Here is a 19,464-nt window from a genome sequence, read left to right as displayed (position 1 = left end):
GGAGGGTTCATATTTACCACCACAAGTGTAACGGGTAGGGGGGGATGGGCCTGGGTCCGCCTGCCTGAAGTGCACTGCAGCCACTAAAACTGCTCCAGGGACCTGCAAACTGCTGCAATGTACCTGACATTTGAGGCTGGCAAAAAATATTTTGAAATTTGTTTTGAGGTGGGAGGGGGTTAGTGACCACTGGGGGAGTAAGGGGAGATCATCCCCGATTCCCTCCGGTGGTCATCTGGTCAGTTTGGGCACCTTTTCGTGGCTTGGTCGTAACAAAAAAAGACCAAGTAAAGTCGTCCAAGTGCTCGTCAGGGATGCCCTTCTTTTTTCAATTATGGGTCGAGGACGCCCATGTGTTAGGCATGCCCAAGTCCCGCCTTCGCTACGCCTCCAATACGCCCCCGGGAACTTTAGTCGTCCCTACGATGGAAAGCAGTTGGGGACACCCAAAATCGGCTTTCGATTATGCCGATTTGGGCGACCCTGGGAGAAGGACGCCCATCTTCCGATTTGTGTGAAAGATGGGCGTCCTTCTCTTTCGAAAATAAGCCTGATACTGTTTCTACAGCCTGGAAAATCTTACATGGTGCGGGACTCACAACTAGTGCGCTCCCACCGAGTACCATTGCGCCTGTGACCCAGGTGAAGCTCCAGAGTTGGCAGCGGATGCCTAGCAAGGCTAAAACATCTTCTAATATTGCTTCAGTGTGATTTTTTCATGAAGATTAGTAATGTGATTTATTTTACTGTTTCTCTTTAACAGTGTTGTTATCAAGATCCTACTGGTCATGATGTAATTTTTCTGTCATAAATGGATGAATGGAGTTATGAATGTGTTTCAAGGAAGGGGTAGTTATAAAAGATTTAGTATGCTTGGAGTGTGTGTGAGAGGGGAGTGAAGGGAGGATTTAGTATTGTGGGTTAGGTCCTCCGTTTCCCATTCAGGGACCTGTTTTTTTTAGAGGTATCTGTTGGGTGGGTGTTGGGTGGAGGTAGGGTCGAGGGGTTGGATATTGGGAAGGGTAGAAAGGGTTACAGGTTGGGATGTGGTTTTTAGAAATGGGGTATGTTTCAGCAGGTTAAGGTCCATTTGGGTGGAGGTGCTCAATGGGGTTTTCATTTTCTTTCATGCTTCTTATGAACCATTATGTGTGCTGACTTAAAAGTTTTAACTTATAATGTCAAAGGCTTAAATTCTTCACAGAAAAGATGAACACTGTTTAAGGAATTGCTCCATCAAAAGTCTCATGTTGCATTTTTACAGGAAACACATCTTCAAAGATCTCACAAAAAATATTTGTCTCATTATTAATATGTCCGTGTTTTTTGTACCTTGGTGGTGTGGACGCATCAAAGAAAAGGAGGGTGGCTATCTTAATTCATCACCAGGTCCAGGTACAGACAATAAAGATGAAACATAACCCAGGTCGATTTTTGCTTCTTCATCTTTTGCTAGACAATTTTGAAGTTACCTTGGCCTCTTTGTATGCACCTAACGATTGTCAGGTAACTTTCCTTCGATTAATTAGCACAGTTCTACAAGCTTTTCTTCAAGGCAAATTGATTTTAGCTGGCGACTTTAATGCTACATTACATCTGCATATTGATCGCTTTGGTGGCGTGTCTGGGGTGGATGTTCCCTTGACTCGTTGTTTTGGAGATCTGATTGAAAATCCTGGTCTTTTTGATCTGCAGCATCTTACGCATCCAGCAGTCAGGGACTATAGTTTTTTTTTCTCATACACATGGCTCATACTCTTGTTTGGATTACATCTTTCTGGATAAAGCCCTCTCAGAGGGTGTGGGTTTGTCAGGTATTGGTCCGATTACTATTTCTGATCATGCTTTGGTATGGGCAATTATTCCCTCCTTATGAGAGGAGGATCGTGACCAGCGATGGACCCTGAATACTGTTTTGTTCCTTGAAGAGGAGATTATAGCTGGCTATCATGCTACTTTGAAGGATTATTTAGAGATTAAGTTGCATTCGGGGCCTGGCATTTTCTAGGATGATTTGAAGGCGGTTACCAGGGGGTAATTTATACAAAAATCTAGTCGGGCTCAAGACGCTCAAGCTCAGATAGCTCGTTGCCTTTCTCAGATTTGTACTTTGGAAGCCTGTCACAATTTGACTCAGGAAGTGTCTACTTTACAGGAACTACAAGCTGCCAGATTGCAGTTAGACAATATTTACTCTGATCAACTTCAATTTTTGACCCTTAAACAGAAACAACATCATTATGAATGGACTAATAAACCAGGCCATATTTTAGTGCACAAGTTGCGCAGATCCAGCGCTGATCATTCTATCTTGAAGTCAAGAGGTGCTTCTAATTCCTTTCTGTTGAATTCTTCTCAGATTCGTGAAAGGTTTCACCAGTACTGTCAGAACTTGTACACTCATGACTCATCTATTCACCCTGATACCATAGATGCATACCTGAATGCTCAGAATTTACTACTTTAAGAGATGCAGAGCGAGCTGGGCTGGATGTCCCATTTACAGCACAAGAGGTTTGAGCAACTCTTAAGGACCTGCCTTTAGGTAAATCACCTGGCCTGGATGGGCTACCCAATGAGTTCTATAAGCTTTATTCAGGTGAAATGGCTTCTTTGATGGCGGAGGTTCTTAATGGTGCATGTACGGATGAGGATTTGCCTCCCTCTATGCTGGAGGCTTGGATTGCAGTAATCCTTAAACCTGGAAAAGATAAATCAGAATTTGCCTCGTATCGCCCAATTTCAGTACTCAATTCTGATGTGAAAATCTTGGCAAAAGTATTGGTGATTTGTCTCTCAAAGGTTCTTCCTCTTCTGGTTCATCCAGATCAGGTAGGCTTTGTGGCAAGTAGACAGGCCATGAACAATGTGAGGAGAATGATGGACTTATTCTATCACGTGCGATGTGAGAATATACCTTTATGCTTTCTCATCTTAGATGCTGAGAAGGCTTTTGATCGTGTACATTGGCCATTTATTAATCAGGTATTGGTGGAACGCTTTGGCTTTGGACCATATTTTAGAGGTTGGATTCGGGCCTTTTATGCAGCTCCACGGGCTTGTGTATTAATGGGGGCAATTCAGCTATGTTTCCTTGATACCGGGCACCGAACGAGGTTGCCCTCTCTCCCCAATGCTTTTTGCAATGGTAGTGGAACTGTTTGTTGTTGCTCTCTGTTCTCATCCAGTCAGATATCACTGGTGTTACGCCTGGTGGCCAGGAGTATAAGCTCTCGCTTTTTACAGACGACATACTGTTGTCCTTGAGACAGCCCTTGATTACTCTTCCTAACTTGATGCAGACAATTGAGGCTTATTTGTTGGTCTCGGGTTTTAAAATTAACTTACATAAAATGGAGGTTATGGTAGTAGGCGTTCCTCAATTAACTTTAGATACTTTACAACTTCTTTCTCCTTTCGCTGGGTGTCTACAAGACTTAAGTACTTAGAAGTTACTTTGTCCAGGTTTTTTGAGGCCTTATTTTCAGCTAATTATCCTGCCTTAGTACGGGAAATTTATCGAGATCTTGATCGATGGGACTTCCTGGAATTATCTTGGTTTGGTCGTATAGCCATGCTTAAAATGAATGTTTTACGACGCTTGAAGTATCTCTCTCAGGTTTTACCTATTTGATTATCCCGGGGTTTTTTTTATCTGGTCTTCAGGATAGATTGATTCGGTTTATTTAGCATAATAACAAGCCTCGCCTTACCCGGTCTTTTCTTTATCGTGGTATTAACAAGACAGCGCAAGAACGAGCAGTATTCGAATGGTTTCACGCTCAGCCTCACAAATGTTGGGTTCACCTGAAACAATTTTTTGCAGGGTCTTGTCCTCTGAGACATCAGATGTAGCTTTCTTATTGGTTTCATGGGCTTCTGACAGAAATCTGCCCCTCCTTGACCTTTTATTATTGAGATTCTCTTGTTGCTAAACCGGATTACTTATTCTCTCCTCTCACCCTGATTGCTTTTAATCCTTTTTTTTCCCTCAGGGAATTTTTTCTCATTGGGCTACTTTAGGCTTGGAGTCAGTTTTGATGAAGATTCTTTACTCTCTTTTCCTGATTTACAAAGGACAAGTAGGAAAAATACTAACAGGAGCAAGAAGTTAAAAAAGGAGGTCAGAACAAAAAGGAAGAGAAAGTTTTAAAGTCTCCTCCCCGCTGCTGAAGGAAAAAAAAAAAGAGGTACCTTTGTCACACATGCTCAGAACTAGTGTTTGGTAAAAGGTAAAAAACGGATGTAGCGGGATCCTCGGGATCTTCCCGGATTCGATCAGAAAACTTTTAAAAGTTCATTTTTTTAAACAGATCCGGAAGATCCAGGGGATCCCGCAGATCTGGCTTTTTACACCGTCCCCTAGTGTTTACAAAAAATACGTAAATAAAATGAGTACATTCGAGCAACGCTAGTGGTGGTGGAGCAGATATTTCCGCGAAAAGCAAGAGGTTTTGACTGAACAGACCGAAAAACTCTACTTCTCTCACTTATTTCAATGCAGTGGTAGGCGCCGAGCTTTGCCTCTCCTCTGCTCTCTTTCGGAAGGTTCCATTGCCGAACAGCAGGGGGCTCACGAGAGCCAAAGAGTCTCTGGTTGCTACGGCAGCGGTTTGGTGGGCGCCGTTTCCCAGAGGCTTTCGGGGCAAGAAAAGTTTCAGTCGGTGTCGAGTGAAGAGAGAGGGCAAGGCGGGGGAGATGAGTTTGGCTCTGCTGCCTGAGTCTTCGGCCGTTGCGGTGGCTCTGGAGCATCTCGAGCTAATTGGTAAGAAGAGCAGAGAGCCGCAGCTTCCCCTCCTCGGCCCTTTTGCAGGTGTCAGTGGGAGCAATGAATTGGCTGGTACCGTATCACGCAATGAAAAATAAAAACCAGATAGTACTTTATTATCATACATGATTTGGAAAATAGTGACTACCTCTGCAACGTTATCTGTTATATAGCTTACTCCACCTTTTTTTGTTGTTGTTTAAATTTCCAAATACGGCCTGGTGCCAGTTTCCCAGATTTTAGAGAAGTTCACAGATTGATTCAAATTTGGGGGAAAGAAGTTAAGTGAAAGGAATTTATTTGTGCTTGTGTGGAACTATATCTTTCCTGTCACAGAAGGATCCTCAGAAGCTTAGCGGAGATTGGGTGGCAGAGCCGGTGGTGGGAGGCGGGGCTAGTGCTGGGCAGACTTCTACGGTCTGTGCCCTGAAAATGGCAGATACAGATCAAGGTAAGGTATACACAAAAAGTAGCACATATGAGTTTATCTTCTTGGGCAGACTGGATGGACCCTGCAGGTCTTTTTCTGCCGTCATCTACTATGTTACTTCAGCTAGAGTTGGCCACCTAGCTCGCACCTTCTCATTTCCCTTTTCAAAAACAAGTGTTTTTCATGAAGGGAGAGCACATCAAGATGGACAAAACCTGAACCGTCCTCATCTAGCAAACCCTGGGCTTTCAGAGTTTCAGGACTAACAGCATTCTAGCCAAAAGTGTGTTTGATTACCTGTATCATTTCACTGCAAACATTTTTTCTGGAGTAGTCATCAGTGAAAATGGAGACTGCCATTGTCCCATTCTGTACTCTCGCTAATAGTATGTTATGTTTAGAGTGTCACATGCATAATAATGTAAATGTATCTTTTTTTGTTTTAGGACAACAGTTTGAAAAAGATGAACTTGGTGATAGAGAAGTGATGTGGCATCTGACAGCAACTATTGATGCTATTAAAGAACTGGTAACTTTGTTACATAAATCTTATATATGGGGCAGTTTTCAAACTAAGGCAGGTAGGAAAAGGGAAATGGGACATGATATACTGCTTTTCTGAAGTTTTTGAAACTACTTTCAAAGTGGTTTACATATATTCAGGTACTTATTTTGTACCAGGGGCAATGGAGGGTTAGGTGACTTGCCCAGAGTCACAAGGAGCTGTGGTGGGAATTGAACTAAGTTCCCCAGGATCAAAGTCCACTGCACTAACCGCTAGGCTACAGTAGGCAAAGTTTGTGGTTAAATTTTCCCAAGGATGTTGCACCAGTTCTCAAAGAGGAAAGTATGTACATGCTACCGTTTGAAAAATTGCGTAGGCAAAAATTACTGCAGCGAGACAGTCCACTACCTCTGACTCAAGGAATACTTCTGTACTAACCACCACCAGTCTTAGGGCTGGCTTAAGACATGAGTCAGGTGAGGCACTGACTTGGGGCACCAAAAGCCTGCCTCATGCTTTTCTGCTCTGGCTACTGTGCTCTTCTTGAACAGCCACCCGGCACAATTATAGGTTTGCATGCAGGGGCAGCCTACGGCAATCTGCTGCCTGAGGCGAGAGATGAGATGGCATCCCCCCCCCCCCCCCCCCCCCCGGCATTCTGCTCCCCCCAACCCTCCTCAGAGCTACAGCCAGGGAGTAAGGTGTTTGGGAGTGATAGAAGACTACAAACTGACAGAAGCCAAGCAATTAAGTATATTACAAAATCAAAGTGGCGTACCTAGGGTAGTTGACACCCGGGGCCGGTCATTTTTTAACACCCCCCCTCCAAAATCCAGTACTAGGCATACCGAGAATACAAAACACTCAGGACCTATAGAGCAATTCTACCATACCATAAGCAGTCATTTCTATGAGTCACACAAGGAAAAAGAAAGCATCTTAAACACTACAGTGAGCACTAGAACATCAATTCACCTATTGTAAAACGAAACCAGACAGATAGTACAGATCGTCAATCCTGCACAGTCACTGAAAGTCATGTCTTTTTCACAAACACAGATACACCCTAATCCACTATAGAACAAGTAATCATAAACTTTCTATTTAGACAAAAATTAAACTGAACCCCCAAAATGCCAGACTCTGCATACAATGCAACACCACATAAACAGAAAATGTCCCCTAGTACTGTGCAAAATATAAAGACAGCAGATGTAAATTTGAAAAAAAACTAACAAATACCAATCACCGCTTTACAAATTAACAAATAGAAATAAAACAAATACAGAACATAAAATACCATTTTATTGGACTAATACATTTAGCTGTCAGAGGCCAAAACCTTCTTCCTCAGGTCAATACAGTATAGTGTGTTACAGTATCCTAACCTGACCTGAGGAAGGGAGTTTTGTTCTTCGAAAGTTAGTCAAAATTTATTAAAATTATTCCAATAAAAAGATTACCTTATTTACATGTTCTATTATAAACATTAACACAGCTACAATACTACTTTATCCTAAAGCAAAAAAATAAATAAAAATATATATTTTATTTACAGTTTGTTGTCTCTGGTTTCTGCTTTCCTCATCTTCTTTTCACTGTCTTCCTTCCATCCAGCATCCGTCTTCGTTCTTTCTCTGCCATCCAATGTCTGCCCTCTCTGCTGTCCCCGCCATCGAATGTCTGCCCTCTCTCCCTGCCCTTTCCATTCACTGTCTGCCCTCTCTCTGTCCCACTTCCATTCACTGTCTGCCCTCCCTCTCTCCCCCCATCCATCCAGGGTCTGCCCTCCCCTCTCCCCCCATCCATCTAGGGTCTGCCCAGCCTCTTCCCCCCCATCCATCCATCGTCTGTCCCCTCTCTCTCTCTGCCCCTTTTTTCAGCCCCCAGTTCCAGCCCTCTTATCCCACCTGCCCCTAGTTCTAGCCCCAGCCCTTTTCTCTCACCAGTCCTGAGCTTCAGCCCCAGCCACTTCTCCCTGTCCCCTTTTCAGCCCCCAGTCCCCCCAGTTTCTGCCCCTGCCCCTTTTCAGCCCCCAGTTCCTGTACTTAGCCCCCTTATCCCGCCTACCCTCCTTTTCAGCCCCCCAGTTCCAGCCCCCTTCATCCACATGCCTTGCATTAGGGACCCATTTTCCCACCAGCCCCAGGCATGGCTCCCATTTTCTCGCATGGCCCCTTCCCCACCCCCCTTCTCCCCACCCGTCCCCTTCTCTCCTCTTCTCCCATCGCGAGGGCGGGACCCAGTGAGGGAAGACCCGACGCGACGTCGTGACGTCAACAAGGAGGTTTGCCGGCACTTTCTTTTACAAGCAGGCAGGGCAGACACGAAGCATGCCTGCCATGCCGCTTTTCAGATTTTTCTTTAAAAGGCACAGCAGGATGGAGGCAGGAGACGCGGGCTGCCTGCAGTCTGCAGCGCCGATGGAGCACCCTCCCACCCACTGACACCCGGGGCGGACCGCCCCCACCGCCCCCCCCTTGGTACGCCACTGCAAAATCATGAAAATACTTAAGCCATATATACTTATATATTATATGCATATAAAACCAAAGTGGAGTAGCCTATTGGAGTCAAACCACACACAAATTAAAAATGTCTCATTCATTCTTCCAGCTATGATTCAGACAAGTACCCTACCTATTACTCCTGGGGAAATTTGGTGCAAAATGAAAAATTCTACACAAAAATGTTGGAAATTCTGTGCACAATATTTTAAAATTCTGCATCTTTATTTGTAATTTTTTTAATGCAGATTTCCCCAGTCATAAGGCCTAATCACTCTCCCAGCTTCTTCCTTGACCAGTAACATCACTCTCCAGGTGTCACTCTCCCCACACAGATTTAGCTTGAACCCCTTCCCTTCACACAGCTTTCTCTGCCTCCTAGTTCTTTCTCTCCCCTTAGTCCCCAACCCTTACCTCTCTGTATTCTGACCTTGCCTCCACATTACTGTGTTTTCCTCCTGGATAATATGGTATAAGGAACTTAGCTTCAGGTTCCATCCTCCCCACCCTGATTTAGCTTGAACCCCTTCCCTTCCCACAGCTTTCTCTGCCCCCTAGTTCTTTCTCTCCCCTTAATCCCCAACCCGTACCTCTCTGTATTCTCTCTCTCCTTGCCTCCACATTACCGTGTTTTCCTCCTGGTTAATGTGGTGTAAGGAAGAAACAAGCAGCTGCATATCAGATAACTTCCTTCTCTTCTGCTGACCTGGGACCACTGCTTATTTGAACCATATGGGGCTCTGTACAGCAGTTGAGCCCAGGCCTGCAGAGGAGAAGGAACTGGTCGGATGCACAGCCACTTGTTTCTTCCTTAAGCGACATGATCTGGGAGACAGGATAAGCCGGTGAGGGGGTGGTGTGTGGGGGGGGGGGGGGGAGTTTGACATTTGAACACATCGACAGGAGTGAGAAATAGGCAAGGCCTCAGACTTGGCGAAATTAATCTTTAGACCTGCAAAAGCCCCAAACTCACAAATAATCCGCATAACTCTTCCGCATAACTCACAAATAATCCGCATAACTTCAATGTCGCCTTCGGCACCTAACCACTATACCTCTACTCAGGAAATCTAGACTGCCCAACTTGACATTTCGTCCTTTAGATTGTAAGCTCCTTGAGCAGGGACTGTCCTTTGTTAAACTGTACAGCGCTGCGTAACCCTAGTAGCACTCTAGAAATGTTAAGTAGTAGTAGATTAACAGTTGCCTGGTCTATAATGAGGAGCATGTCATTTGCGAACAGATTTATGCAGTACTCAAATGCTCTGTGCCAGACACCCAACAGTTCTCCATCCTGACAAACGTTTGCTGCCAGAGGCTCCAAAGAGAGAAATAAAAGAAGTGGAGAGAGTGGGCATCCTTGACATATACCCCTACCCAGATGAAGCACCAGGGAAAGGGAGTCATTAAGAATAATTTGGGCAGAGGGATTCTTACAGAGAGCCTGGACCCACTCTAAGAATGGTACCGTGATACCAAATCTTGCCAGGACCTAGAACAAATAATTCCAGTCTTATTTCCAGATCACCTTGTCAAAGGCCTTTTCTGCATCCAGGCTGGCCAGAATTGCATCCCCAGTCCTCCCCTTGTAAAGGATCCAAAGAACCTTCAAAATATTACCTGACGCAAAGCTGCCAGGCACAAAACCCACATGGTCTGAGTGAACCAACTGGGGAAGAAACCTGTTCAGCCTGGATGCCAAGTGGGAAGCCAAAATTTGTACTTCCTGATTAAGAATGAGATGGGGTGGTAGGATCCCAACTGCTCTGTATCCTTCCCTGGCTTTGGTAAAACTGTAATAAATACATGATTCATTGTAGAGCCCAAATCCTGGGTAGCATGAAGTCATCACACATAGCCAAATAAGGCTGAACAACCCCCCCCCCCTCCCCCCAGTGATTGCCTTTACCTTTTTTCCTGAAAAGGGAGTATTGAGCTCTTGCGCCTGAGCCTCCAACAAGGCAGGAAGGTCCAAGGAGTGAAAAAAAGGAAGCGCAGGCCTGTTCATCAAAATGACCTGTATTATACAAAGATTAATAAAAGCGAACAAAGGCCTGAGCTATGTCCTCCTGCTTTGTGAACAGGGTGCCTGTTTCCCCCTTTATCTGACTAATATAACTTTTCCCTCGAGTGCTGCTTCACCAAAGAAGCCAATAGCTTCCCCGTTTTATTGCCCCATCAGTGTAGCTGATACTTATATAGCTGTTTACAATGACTAGCACGTTGATCTAAGGCATCCTGCAGTTGGCGTTTCACTGTCATGTATTCCTAATAAGATGGGGCAGTTACAGAAGCGTGAAAAGTCCTCCGAACTTCCTTTTTCCTTTGGGATAATGCTATAATATCACGCAACCTATTCTTATGGAGTCAAGAAGTATAAGCTATGATTTTGTCCCAAAGGACAGCTTTAGCTGCCTCCCAACGTATTTTAGGGCCCACTTCTTCCATAGTATTTTCCGCTACATAATCCTGCCAAGCCCTCAGATATGTGTGGAACTCCTGGAGATACAAAGTGGGATTCATACACCATCTATAGGGTCCATTCGCCTGTCCTGTGCAAAGTGTGATTCCCACCAAGGAGTAATCCGAATGGGCCGCAGCTTCAATAAAGGCTGAGTTCACATTACCCAGAAATGCCTGAGAAAGAAGGGTATTTTCAAGTCGGGTATGCACCCCATGTAGGTGAGAATAGAATGTATAATCTTGCTCGTCTGTATGCAGCACCCTCCACATATCAAGCACTCCAAGAGTGTTAAAAAAACAAATTAACCCCCCTGGCCTCCTGATATTTGGCTGGCTTTTTGGGTGGTTTACAGTCAATGGTAGGGTCACTATGACTAGTTGGTACAATCAAAAATGGAGAGCCTGGCCATTAATTGGGCAAAGAATTTGTAAGAATACACATTTGGGGCATAGAGACTGCAAACAACTACTCTCACCCCCTGAAGCTCCCCTGCCACCAGCAAAATGGTTGTACCCCTTTGCCTGTTATTAAATGCAGAGTAGTAGAGCTTGCCTACCCAATTTCTCTTAAGCTTCAGGTTTTCCGAGGCATTCAGATGCGTTTCCTGTAACAAAGCAATGCCCACATGATCTCTCTTAAGGGATTGCAATATACGGGTTCTCTTTACAGGGGAATGAATGCCATCCATATTCAAAGTGATAAGTTTCAGCTCAGGTGACGCCAGAAGCACACACCGAAGCAGCCCAGTCCAAGGCACCAATAGCAGCCAGACAAGCAATCGAGTGGGCCTCCCAGCTAAACCCACCTGGAAAGTGTGTGCCACCCTCAATAGGCACCTGGGTAGGAGAGAAGCCCGTCCACCTAGTGGAGCCCCTTACCTCCCCTCTCAACCCCTGCAACCCCGCCCCCCCCAAACAAATCATATACACCCCATCTCAAACAGAAACCAACAAACTCCTTCCCCCCCCACATTCATTCTGTACCCACCCAAACCTCACAGAAATGACATTGTCCCCCCCAACCTCATAAAAGCAGTAGTTTATGTAAAAAAACAAAAACATTGAACCTTGCTGCAAAGAGTCAGTGCTCAAGAGTACAATGAAACAAGTGTTCAACAGGCACTAATAGGAATTACAGTGAACGAGGGTTGGTCCACAAATCACCACATGAAGCCAACTCCTTCATGAGGCCACAAAAAACCTAAACATATGCTGTCAAAACAAGCAGCCCCATAGGTGTATACTGGTGAAGGCTATCGCCTAAGGCAACTGCTCCTCAGGCTTGCTGGATCCAGGAGAGGGGGAAATATGGACCCAAAGGAGGCAACCCAGTCCCCGGCATAGGCTTAACCACACAGAGTTCTCAGGCCGAATGTTCATCTAGAAAAGCTTTCAGGGCCTCTGGGTACTCCAACTTGAATGATTTATTGTCATGATTGATCTGAACCTTCGCAGGGTATTGAAGAGTGAAGCGTATGCCCCGCTGGAACAACTATGCAATAGGGGGACAGCAGCCTCCATTGCTCACTGACTTTTGTGGAAAATTCTTGGAAAATCAATAGCTTAGAACCCTTTGTATGATACCGCCCACTTAGCTTTGTAGTGAGTCATCAACTGGGCCTTTTCCGCAAAGTTAAAAATTCAGGTAATGACTGTCCAGGACTTAATCCAATCCTCCCTAGAGACACCAAAGTGGTACACTGTACACCCGCTCCGCTTTTACGGGTGGTCCATCCAACTCCAAACCCAGTTCCTGATGCAGGCAAAACTCCACTAGGTCCCACAATTCTTTATCCTTCACCAACTTGGGGACCCCGATTGGCGGATGTTATTGCGTTGTCCCTAGTTCTCTTGATCCTATACCTTTTTCCCGAGGTTCTTGTAACGCCTTTCCAACTCCAGGACCCGGCTGGTAATTTCCTGCGTGTGATCCTCTTGGTGGGAAATCAGGTCCTCAGCTTGCTGTAGGCGACTTGCCTGGGCATCCACGCTGCGCTTAACATCTTCGATCGCTGCGTGCAGCTTCGCTTAACCGATCATGAAGGATTCCTGACATATATTGGGTTATCTCTTTAAAAGCCGCTTCCTGGAGCTCCACGACCGGAGCAGGCCCAGGGATGGGAGACACCGTCGATTCCACTGCCATCTTGGATTTAGAACTTTCCTTCTGCTGTCTCAGCGTTTTGATTGGCATTCCACCGATCTCCACCAGCCAATCTCCAGCAAAGCCCCTGCTTTGAAGGCTATACAGTATGAGAAACGCTTTTAAAGCAAAACAGAGAAGTATTATTATTCCTACAAGATGAATATAGCAGATTTTTAGGGGGGTAGGAGAGGGGAGTAGATGTGAGGTGTCCGTTCAGGAAGCAGCCATCACGTGACCCCCTTGTCCCCTAGTATTTGTACTTTTGGAATGACCACTTCCAGACTGACAGCCACAGCTACTAGAAGTCTCTCTACTTACACTCAAAACACTCATCACACATTGCAGGGTAAGATGCAAAACTTGGATACTCAAAATGTCTTTTCAAACGATAAAACAAATATTAGTAACTTGTATGGGATTTTTGTTATTCATGTGATTTGATCTTATAAGTCCTGTCCTTGGACAAATACCAGAATTAGAAGCAGGGTTTTGAATTATTGTTATTGATCACAATTGTTTGACTTCTCTCTAACCAAGACTCACTGGAATGATCTTGACTGTAAAATGTCTGCATTGTAGGGAAAATTAATGTGATATAAAGATGTTCTGGTTGGGATAAATTGTAAAGAAGTCTGTAACTGTAGATCATGAGATAATAAATGGGTAGTTAAACTTACACTTTAGAATTTGCTTTTAGTACATGAGGCCCATTTTTCAAATCATTTTAAGTTGACTATATGGAAGTCACAATATATCTGTGTTTTTCTTATCTTTTATAATATTTAATTTTGGAACAGTTATAAAAAACAAAAAGATACCATCTGAAAATGCAAGCATTTGCGATCATGAGAGAGATGCCGATTTTTAATAAATAATCCTTATCAATACCCAACTCCAATCAATCCTACCAATATCTTTTATATAACACATTAAGGGTTCTGGATATTGGATCCATCAGATAATCATGTCTCCACCATTCAGGCTATATACTTAAGCCAGGTATTTCTTTATAGTGGGCATGTATTCGTCATTGATCCATGCTTTTCAGCATTTTAACTTTCAACATTCATCTCGGAGACATCTTTAATCCGACATGAAATCATGTTTCGCACAAATCGCTGTGTCAAGGAACGTCTCCTCTGTATAAGCTGGACACATATCCGATGCAGCTTGACACAGCGATTTGTGCGAAACATGATTTCATGTCGGATTAAAGATGTCTCCGAGATGAATGATTATTTGTGAAAACAAGAATTCATAAAAGAAAATAGAAAAAAGAAAAAAAAAAAGAACAGTGAAAGCTCTTTCAAGCTAAGTACATAAGATGTTATAAGATTGAATATTGAAGATTGCAGTTGAAAGTTGAAAGTTAAATGTTGAAAGTTAAAATGCTGAAAAACATGGATCAATGACGAATACATGCCCACTATAAAGAAATACCTGGCTTAAGTATATAGCCTGAATGGTGGAGACATGATTATCTGATGGATCCAATACTCAGAACCCTTAATGTGTTATATAAAAGATATTGGTAGGATTGATTGGAGTTGGGTATTGATAAGGATTAATTAATAACCCCCTCCATTAAGGTTGAAACGATACTGATTAAATTGGACATTTTTTAAAATAGGCATATTGGTAACTATTATACTTGACTTTTTCACTTGTTAGGAAGCAATAAGAAGATCCACACTTGAGCAGCTAGAGATGGTGACCATAGAAAATAGTAAATTGCGTTTCAGTGTGGGTCAGCTTCCAGAAAAGATTACTGAAGAAATAGCAGGTAATATTGTTACCTAAACTTACACAGAATCTTTCCTCCAACCAGGATCCTAACGTGATTTACAATGATAGTACTAACATAGCATAACATATGTTAGGCTTTCAAGGCAGAAACTAGGTTTGTGAGCCCTTGGGCCACTGCCGAGGAGCGGCAGTGGCAGGCAAAACCACCCCACACCAGAGACAACGCAGAACTCTGACAGAAACAGCTAGACTTCACCTGCATTTGACCGCCCTTCCCCAGGAGTTGAGCCCCTGGGTGCAGGCGGCCAGCAGGACTTACTGGACTGGGCAGGAACTGGATACCAACAGGAAACACACAACAGAGTCAGGACTAAAAGCTGCCAGGCAGCCACTAAGACAGAAACACAGACAGGTGAGAGACAGGACTAAAAGCTGCCAAGCAGCCACTAAAAAGGAACACAGACACAAGACGAGGAAAAGCAGACCAGAAACAAGACTAGGAACTAAACAATAAAACCAAAGCTAACTACACACCAACAAACTAGAACCAGACAAGAAACTCAGACTAGAACTGGACTAGGCAGAAGTGCACAGAGCACACCCACATACCAGGGACCTTAGATGATGCAAAGGCAAACACAGAAATTTCCAGGTGGCTAATAAAGGCCATCAGCAGGAATCACATGACAGCTACGGGTGCTGTTCAGGCCCAAACAAGAAAAGCAAGTCTGGCAGCCTGGAAGATCCAGACCGGACTGTGCTGAAGTCTGGAACGTGTGACAGTTCATAGCAGCCACTGGTTCTGGCCACCAGAGGGCGAGGTGAGCACAGACAAGGAAACGGTCACAAATGTGACAACATATTAGATAATGGCAAATAAAGACAGAAAAGGACCATCTATTCTACCCAATAAAAGGAAGGTTACCCCCGTTCTCTTCTTGTAACTGCCATTCTGTACAAGTTACTCCCATGTATTCATTTAGAGTTGTAAACTGCTAACCCTCATGATTTTTTAGAAGTGCAAAAATATCATCTCATTATTTGGTTCCATTCCTTTGCCAGTAAAGCAGTGGTGTAGCCACAGGTGGGCTTAAGTAGACAGGAGCCCTTCCTGCAGCAGTGCACCCTTACTGTAGCTGGTGGGGATCCCTAAGCCCAGCCAGTTGAAGACCTCCCCTAGTCCTCGAGACACACAAAATGCCATGCTGTTACGCTTGAGGGTTGGTGTAACTGAGCCTGAGCCAGCACCTAGTTCATGCTTATTTCTCGTACATTTGTGAAAAGTTAACATGCATTAGGTACTGGCTCGGGCTCAGGAACACTGCTGCCGACAGCTTGGCTGAATTGTGTTCTAGTTGCCTTTTGGAGGATTGGAAGAGGTTTTCAGCTTGGGGATCCTCACCAGCTCAGGTATTTATATTGTGAGTTAGGAGGGGTGTGCTGGGAGGTAGGGAGGGGGCAGGGGTAGAAAGAACATTTCATCCCATCTGTTTTGTCCCTAGGCCCACTCAAAATTTGTTGTCTGACTACTATGTTTATTCTGTGCCTTTTAAAATTCTTTCACCATTGTGTCTTCATCACCTCCATTAGAGGGTATGCCAGGCATTTAAACAAGGCCTTTCAGGGAGTGCATTTCAAAGTCTTGGGGGCTACTCCAGAGAAGGCTTGTTGCCAGATGTCATACCACATGATTTCCTTTGGAGAGGATGTGGTTAGGGATATTCCTTGGGAGGACTTTAGCAATCTTGGAAGTGTGTAGAGAAAATCCTAATGTTCTGGCCTATGTCCTTTAAGGACCTTTAAGATCAGATGCCCCGCATTGTTCTGGTAGTCAATGAAGTTTTGCAGGAATGGTGTGATGTGATCATATCTCTTACAATCTTCTGTTGATTATGCTGCGGTATTCTGAATCAATTGGAGCAGGAGCAAATCTTTTGTAGTAACACCAATATAGAATGCATCATAATAATCTAGCCTTGATATTATCATGGCATGAGCTGCAGTGACAAGACTTGCCTTTCTCTGAAATTTAAGAATTAGTGAAAATGTTATGAGTATGAAAGAAAATCTGCATATCAATAAACACGTTTGTTCAACAGAGTATCACAAATAGTTTTTATTTATTAACGTGTAGCTTCTATTTTGGCTGCCCGTGAATCAAATGCTGTCCAGATGAATCAATTGCAAGCTGAACTGAAGAATATCAGAGAGGAGATGGAATGTTTACAGAAGAAGGAACATGATCTTCAAACACAGAATGCTTTTCTTGGGTATGACTTTATTTTTATAATTAAAGCAGCTGATTAAGTTTGTGAAGGCAAAGTTTGTTTTTCAGTGAATACAGACTTTTGAAGAACTATAAGCGTAAGTGAAAAGGATTTTAAAGATTACTTTTCAACTCTGTCTGCATTAATGACATGTGGAGGGGCATAATCGAACGGCGCCAGCCATCAATTTGGCCGGCGCCGCAAACAGCTGTCCTGAACCGTATTATCGAAAAAGATGGCCAGCCATCTTTCGTTTCGATAATACGGTTGGGGCCGGCCAAATGTCAAAGATGGCCGGGTTTGAGATGGCCGGCATCGGTTTTCGCCCATAATGGAAACTAATGCCGGCGATCTCAAACCCGGTGAAATCCAATTCATTTGGTCATGGGAGGAGCCAGCATTTGTAGTGCACTGGTCCCCCTCACATGCCAGGACACCAACAGGGCACCCTAGGGGGCACTTCTAAAAGTTAAAAAAACATTTTTAAATAGCTCCCAGATGCATAGCTCCCTTACCTTGGGTGCTGATCCCCCCAAATCCCCCCAAAACCCACTCCCTACAACTCTACACCATTACCATAGCCCTTATGGGTGAAGGGGGGCACCTAGATATGAGTACAATGGGTTTGGGGGAGGGGTTTGGAGGGTTCCCATTTACCACCACAAGTGTAACAGGTAGGGGGGGATGGGGCTGGGTCCACCTGCCTGAAGTTCACTGCACCCACCAAAAACTGCTCCAGGGACCTGCATACTGCTGTCAGAGAGCTGGGTATGACATTTGAGGCTGGCATAGAGGCTGGCAAAAAAGGTGTTTTTTTTTGGATGGGAGGGGGTTGGTGACCACTGGGGGAGTAAGGGGAGGTCATCCCTGATTCCCTCCGGTGGTCATTTGGTCAGTTGGGACACCATTTTGAAGCTTGGTCATGAAAAAAAAAGGGACCAAGTGAAGCCGGCGAAATGCTTGTCGAGGCCGGCTTTCTTTTTTCCATTATGGGGCGAAGCCGGCCATCTCAAAGCACGCCCCCGTCCCGCCTTCGCTACCCTACCAAAACACCCCCTTGAAGTTTGGCTGGCTCCGCGACGGAAAGCAGTTGGAGCCGACCAAAATCGGCTTTCCATTATACCGATTTGGCCGGCTTCAGGAGATGGCTGGCCATCTCCCGATTTGTGTCGGAAGATGGCCGGCGATCTCTTTCGAAAATAAGCTGGATTGTATACCAGTTAGATTTCATATGCTTTTATTTTGCTGTAATCTGTATCATTTTCAATAAGAACTAAGGGCCTCTTTTACAAAGCCGCGCTAGCGATTCCCAGGAAAGGAATTGAATGGGCCAACTCTCCTGCTCTTATTCCTTTTATCTGTCACATTCTCAACCTCTCACTTTCCACTGCGACTGTCCCTGCTGCCTTTAAACATGCTGTGGTCACACCTCTTCTTAAGAAGCCTTCACTCGACCCTACTTGTCCCTCTAATTACTGACCCATCTCCCTCCTTCCTTTTCTCTCCAAATTACTTGAGCGTGCTGTTCACCGCCGCTGCCTTGATTTTCTCTCCTCACATGCTATTCTTGACCCACTACAATCTGGTTTTCGCCCTCTCCACTCAACCGAAACTGCGCTTACTAAAGTCTCCAATGACCTATTACTGGCTAAATCCAGAGGTCAATATTCCATCCTCATTCTTCTTGACCTTTCCGCTGCTTTTGACACTGTCGATCACAGCATACTTCTCGATAACCTGTCCTCACTTGGATTCCAGGGCTCTGTCCTTTCCTGGTTCTCTTCCTATCTCTCCCTCCGCACCTTTAGTGTTTACTCTGGTGGATCCTCTTCTACTTCTATCCCTCTGCCTGTCGGCGTACCTTAGGGTTCTGTTCTTGGTCCCCTCCTCTTTTCTATCTACACTTCTTCCTTTGGTTCATTAATCTCATCCCATGGCTTTTCCTACCATCTCTATGCTGATGACTCCCAAATCTACCTTTCTACCCCTGATATCTCACCTTGCATCCAAACCAAAGTTTCAGCGTGCTTGTCTGACATTGCTGTCTGGATGTCTCAATGCCACCTGAAATTAAATATGACCAAAACCGAGCTTCTCATTCCCCCCCCCCCCCCAAACCCACCTCCCCGCTCCCCCCGTTTTCTATTTCAGTTGATGGATCTCTCATTCTCCCTGTCTCCTCAGCTCGAAACCTTGGGGTCATCTTTGACTCTTCTCTCTCCTTCTCTGCTCATATCCAGCAGATTGCCAAGACCTGTCGTTTCTTTCTTTACAACATCCGTAAAATCCGCCCCTTTGTTTCCGAGCACTCTACCAAAACCCTCATCCACACCCTTGTCACCTCTCGTTTAGACTACTGCAATCTGCTTCTTCCTGGCCTCCCACTTAGCCACCTCTCCCCTCTCCAGTCGGTTCAAAACTCCGCTGCCCGTCTCGTCTTCTGCCAGGGTCACTTTACTCATACTACCCCTCTCCTCAAGTCGCTTCACTGGCTCCCTATCCATTTTCGCATCCTATTCAAACTTCTTCTACTAACCTATAAATGTACTCACTCTGCTGCTCCCCAGTATCTCTCCACACTCGTCCTTCCCTACACCCCTTCCCGTGCACTCTGCTCCATGGATAAATCCTT

General features: G+C 44.7%; 1 protein-coding gene across 1 annotated transcript in view; it reads left to right on the top strand.

Moving 5' to 3' along the window:
- Positions 1-4,683: 4,683 nt before the first annotated feature.
- LOC115477917 (myosin heavy chain, non-muscle-like) overlaps positions 4,684-19,464 on the top strand; it is a 172,094-nt gene continuing 157,313 nt past the window's right edge. The window contains exons 1-4 of the mRNA XM_030215053.1: positions 4,684-4,765; positions 5,645-5,727; positions 14,491-14,602; positions 16,700-16,835. Of these exons, the coding sequence (XP_030070913.1) occupies positions 4,699-4,765; positions 5,645-5,727; positions 14,491-14,602; positions 16,700-16,835 (398 nt within the window). The 5' untranslated portion in view covers positions 4,684-4,698. The remainder of the gene's footprint in view (positions 4,766-5,644; positions 5,728-14,490; positions 14,603-16,699; positions 16,836-19,464) is intronic.

The sequence above is a fragment of the Microcaecilia unicolor genome, chromosome 9, assembly GCF_901765095.1.
Source record: "Microcaecilia unicolor chromosome 9, aMicUni1.1, whole genome shotgun sequence".
In the NCBI taxonomy this organism is placed as follows: domain Eukaryota; kingdom Metazoa; phylum Chordata; class Amphibia; order Gymnophiona; family Siphonopidae; genus Microcaecilia; species Microcaecilia unicolor.
The sequence above is the reverse complement of the archived record's forward strand: the minus strand, read 5'-3'. Positions and strand labels throughout refer to the sequence as shown.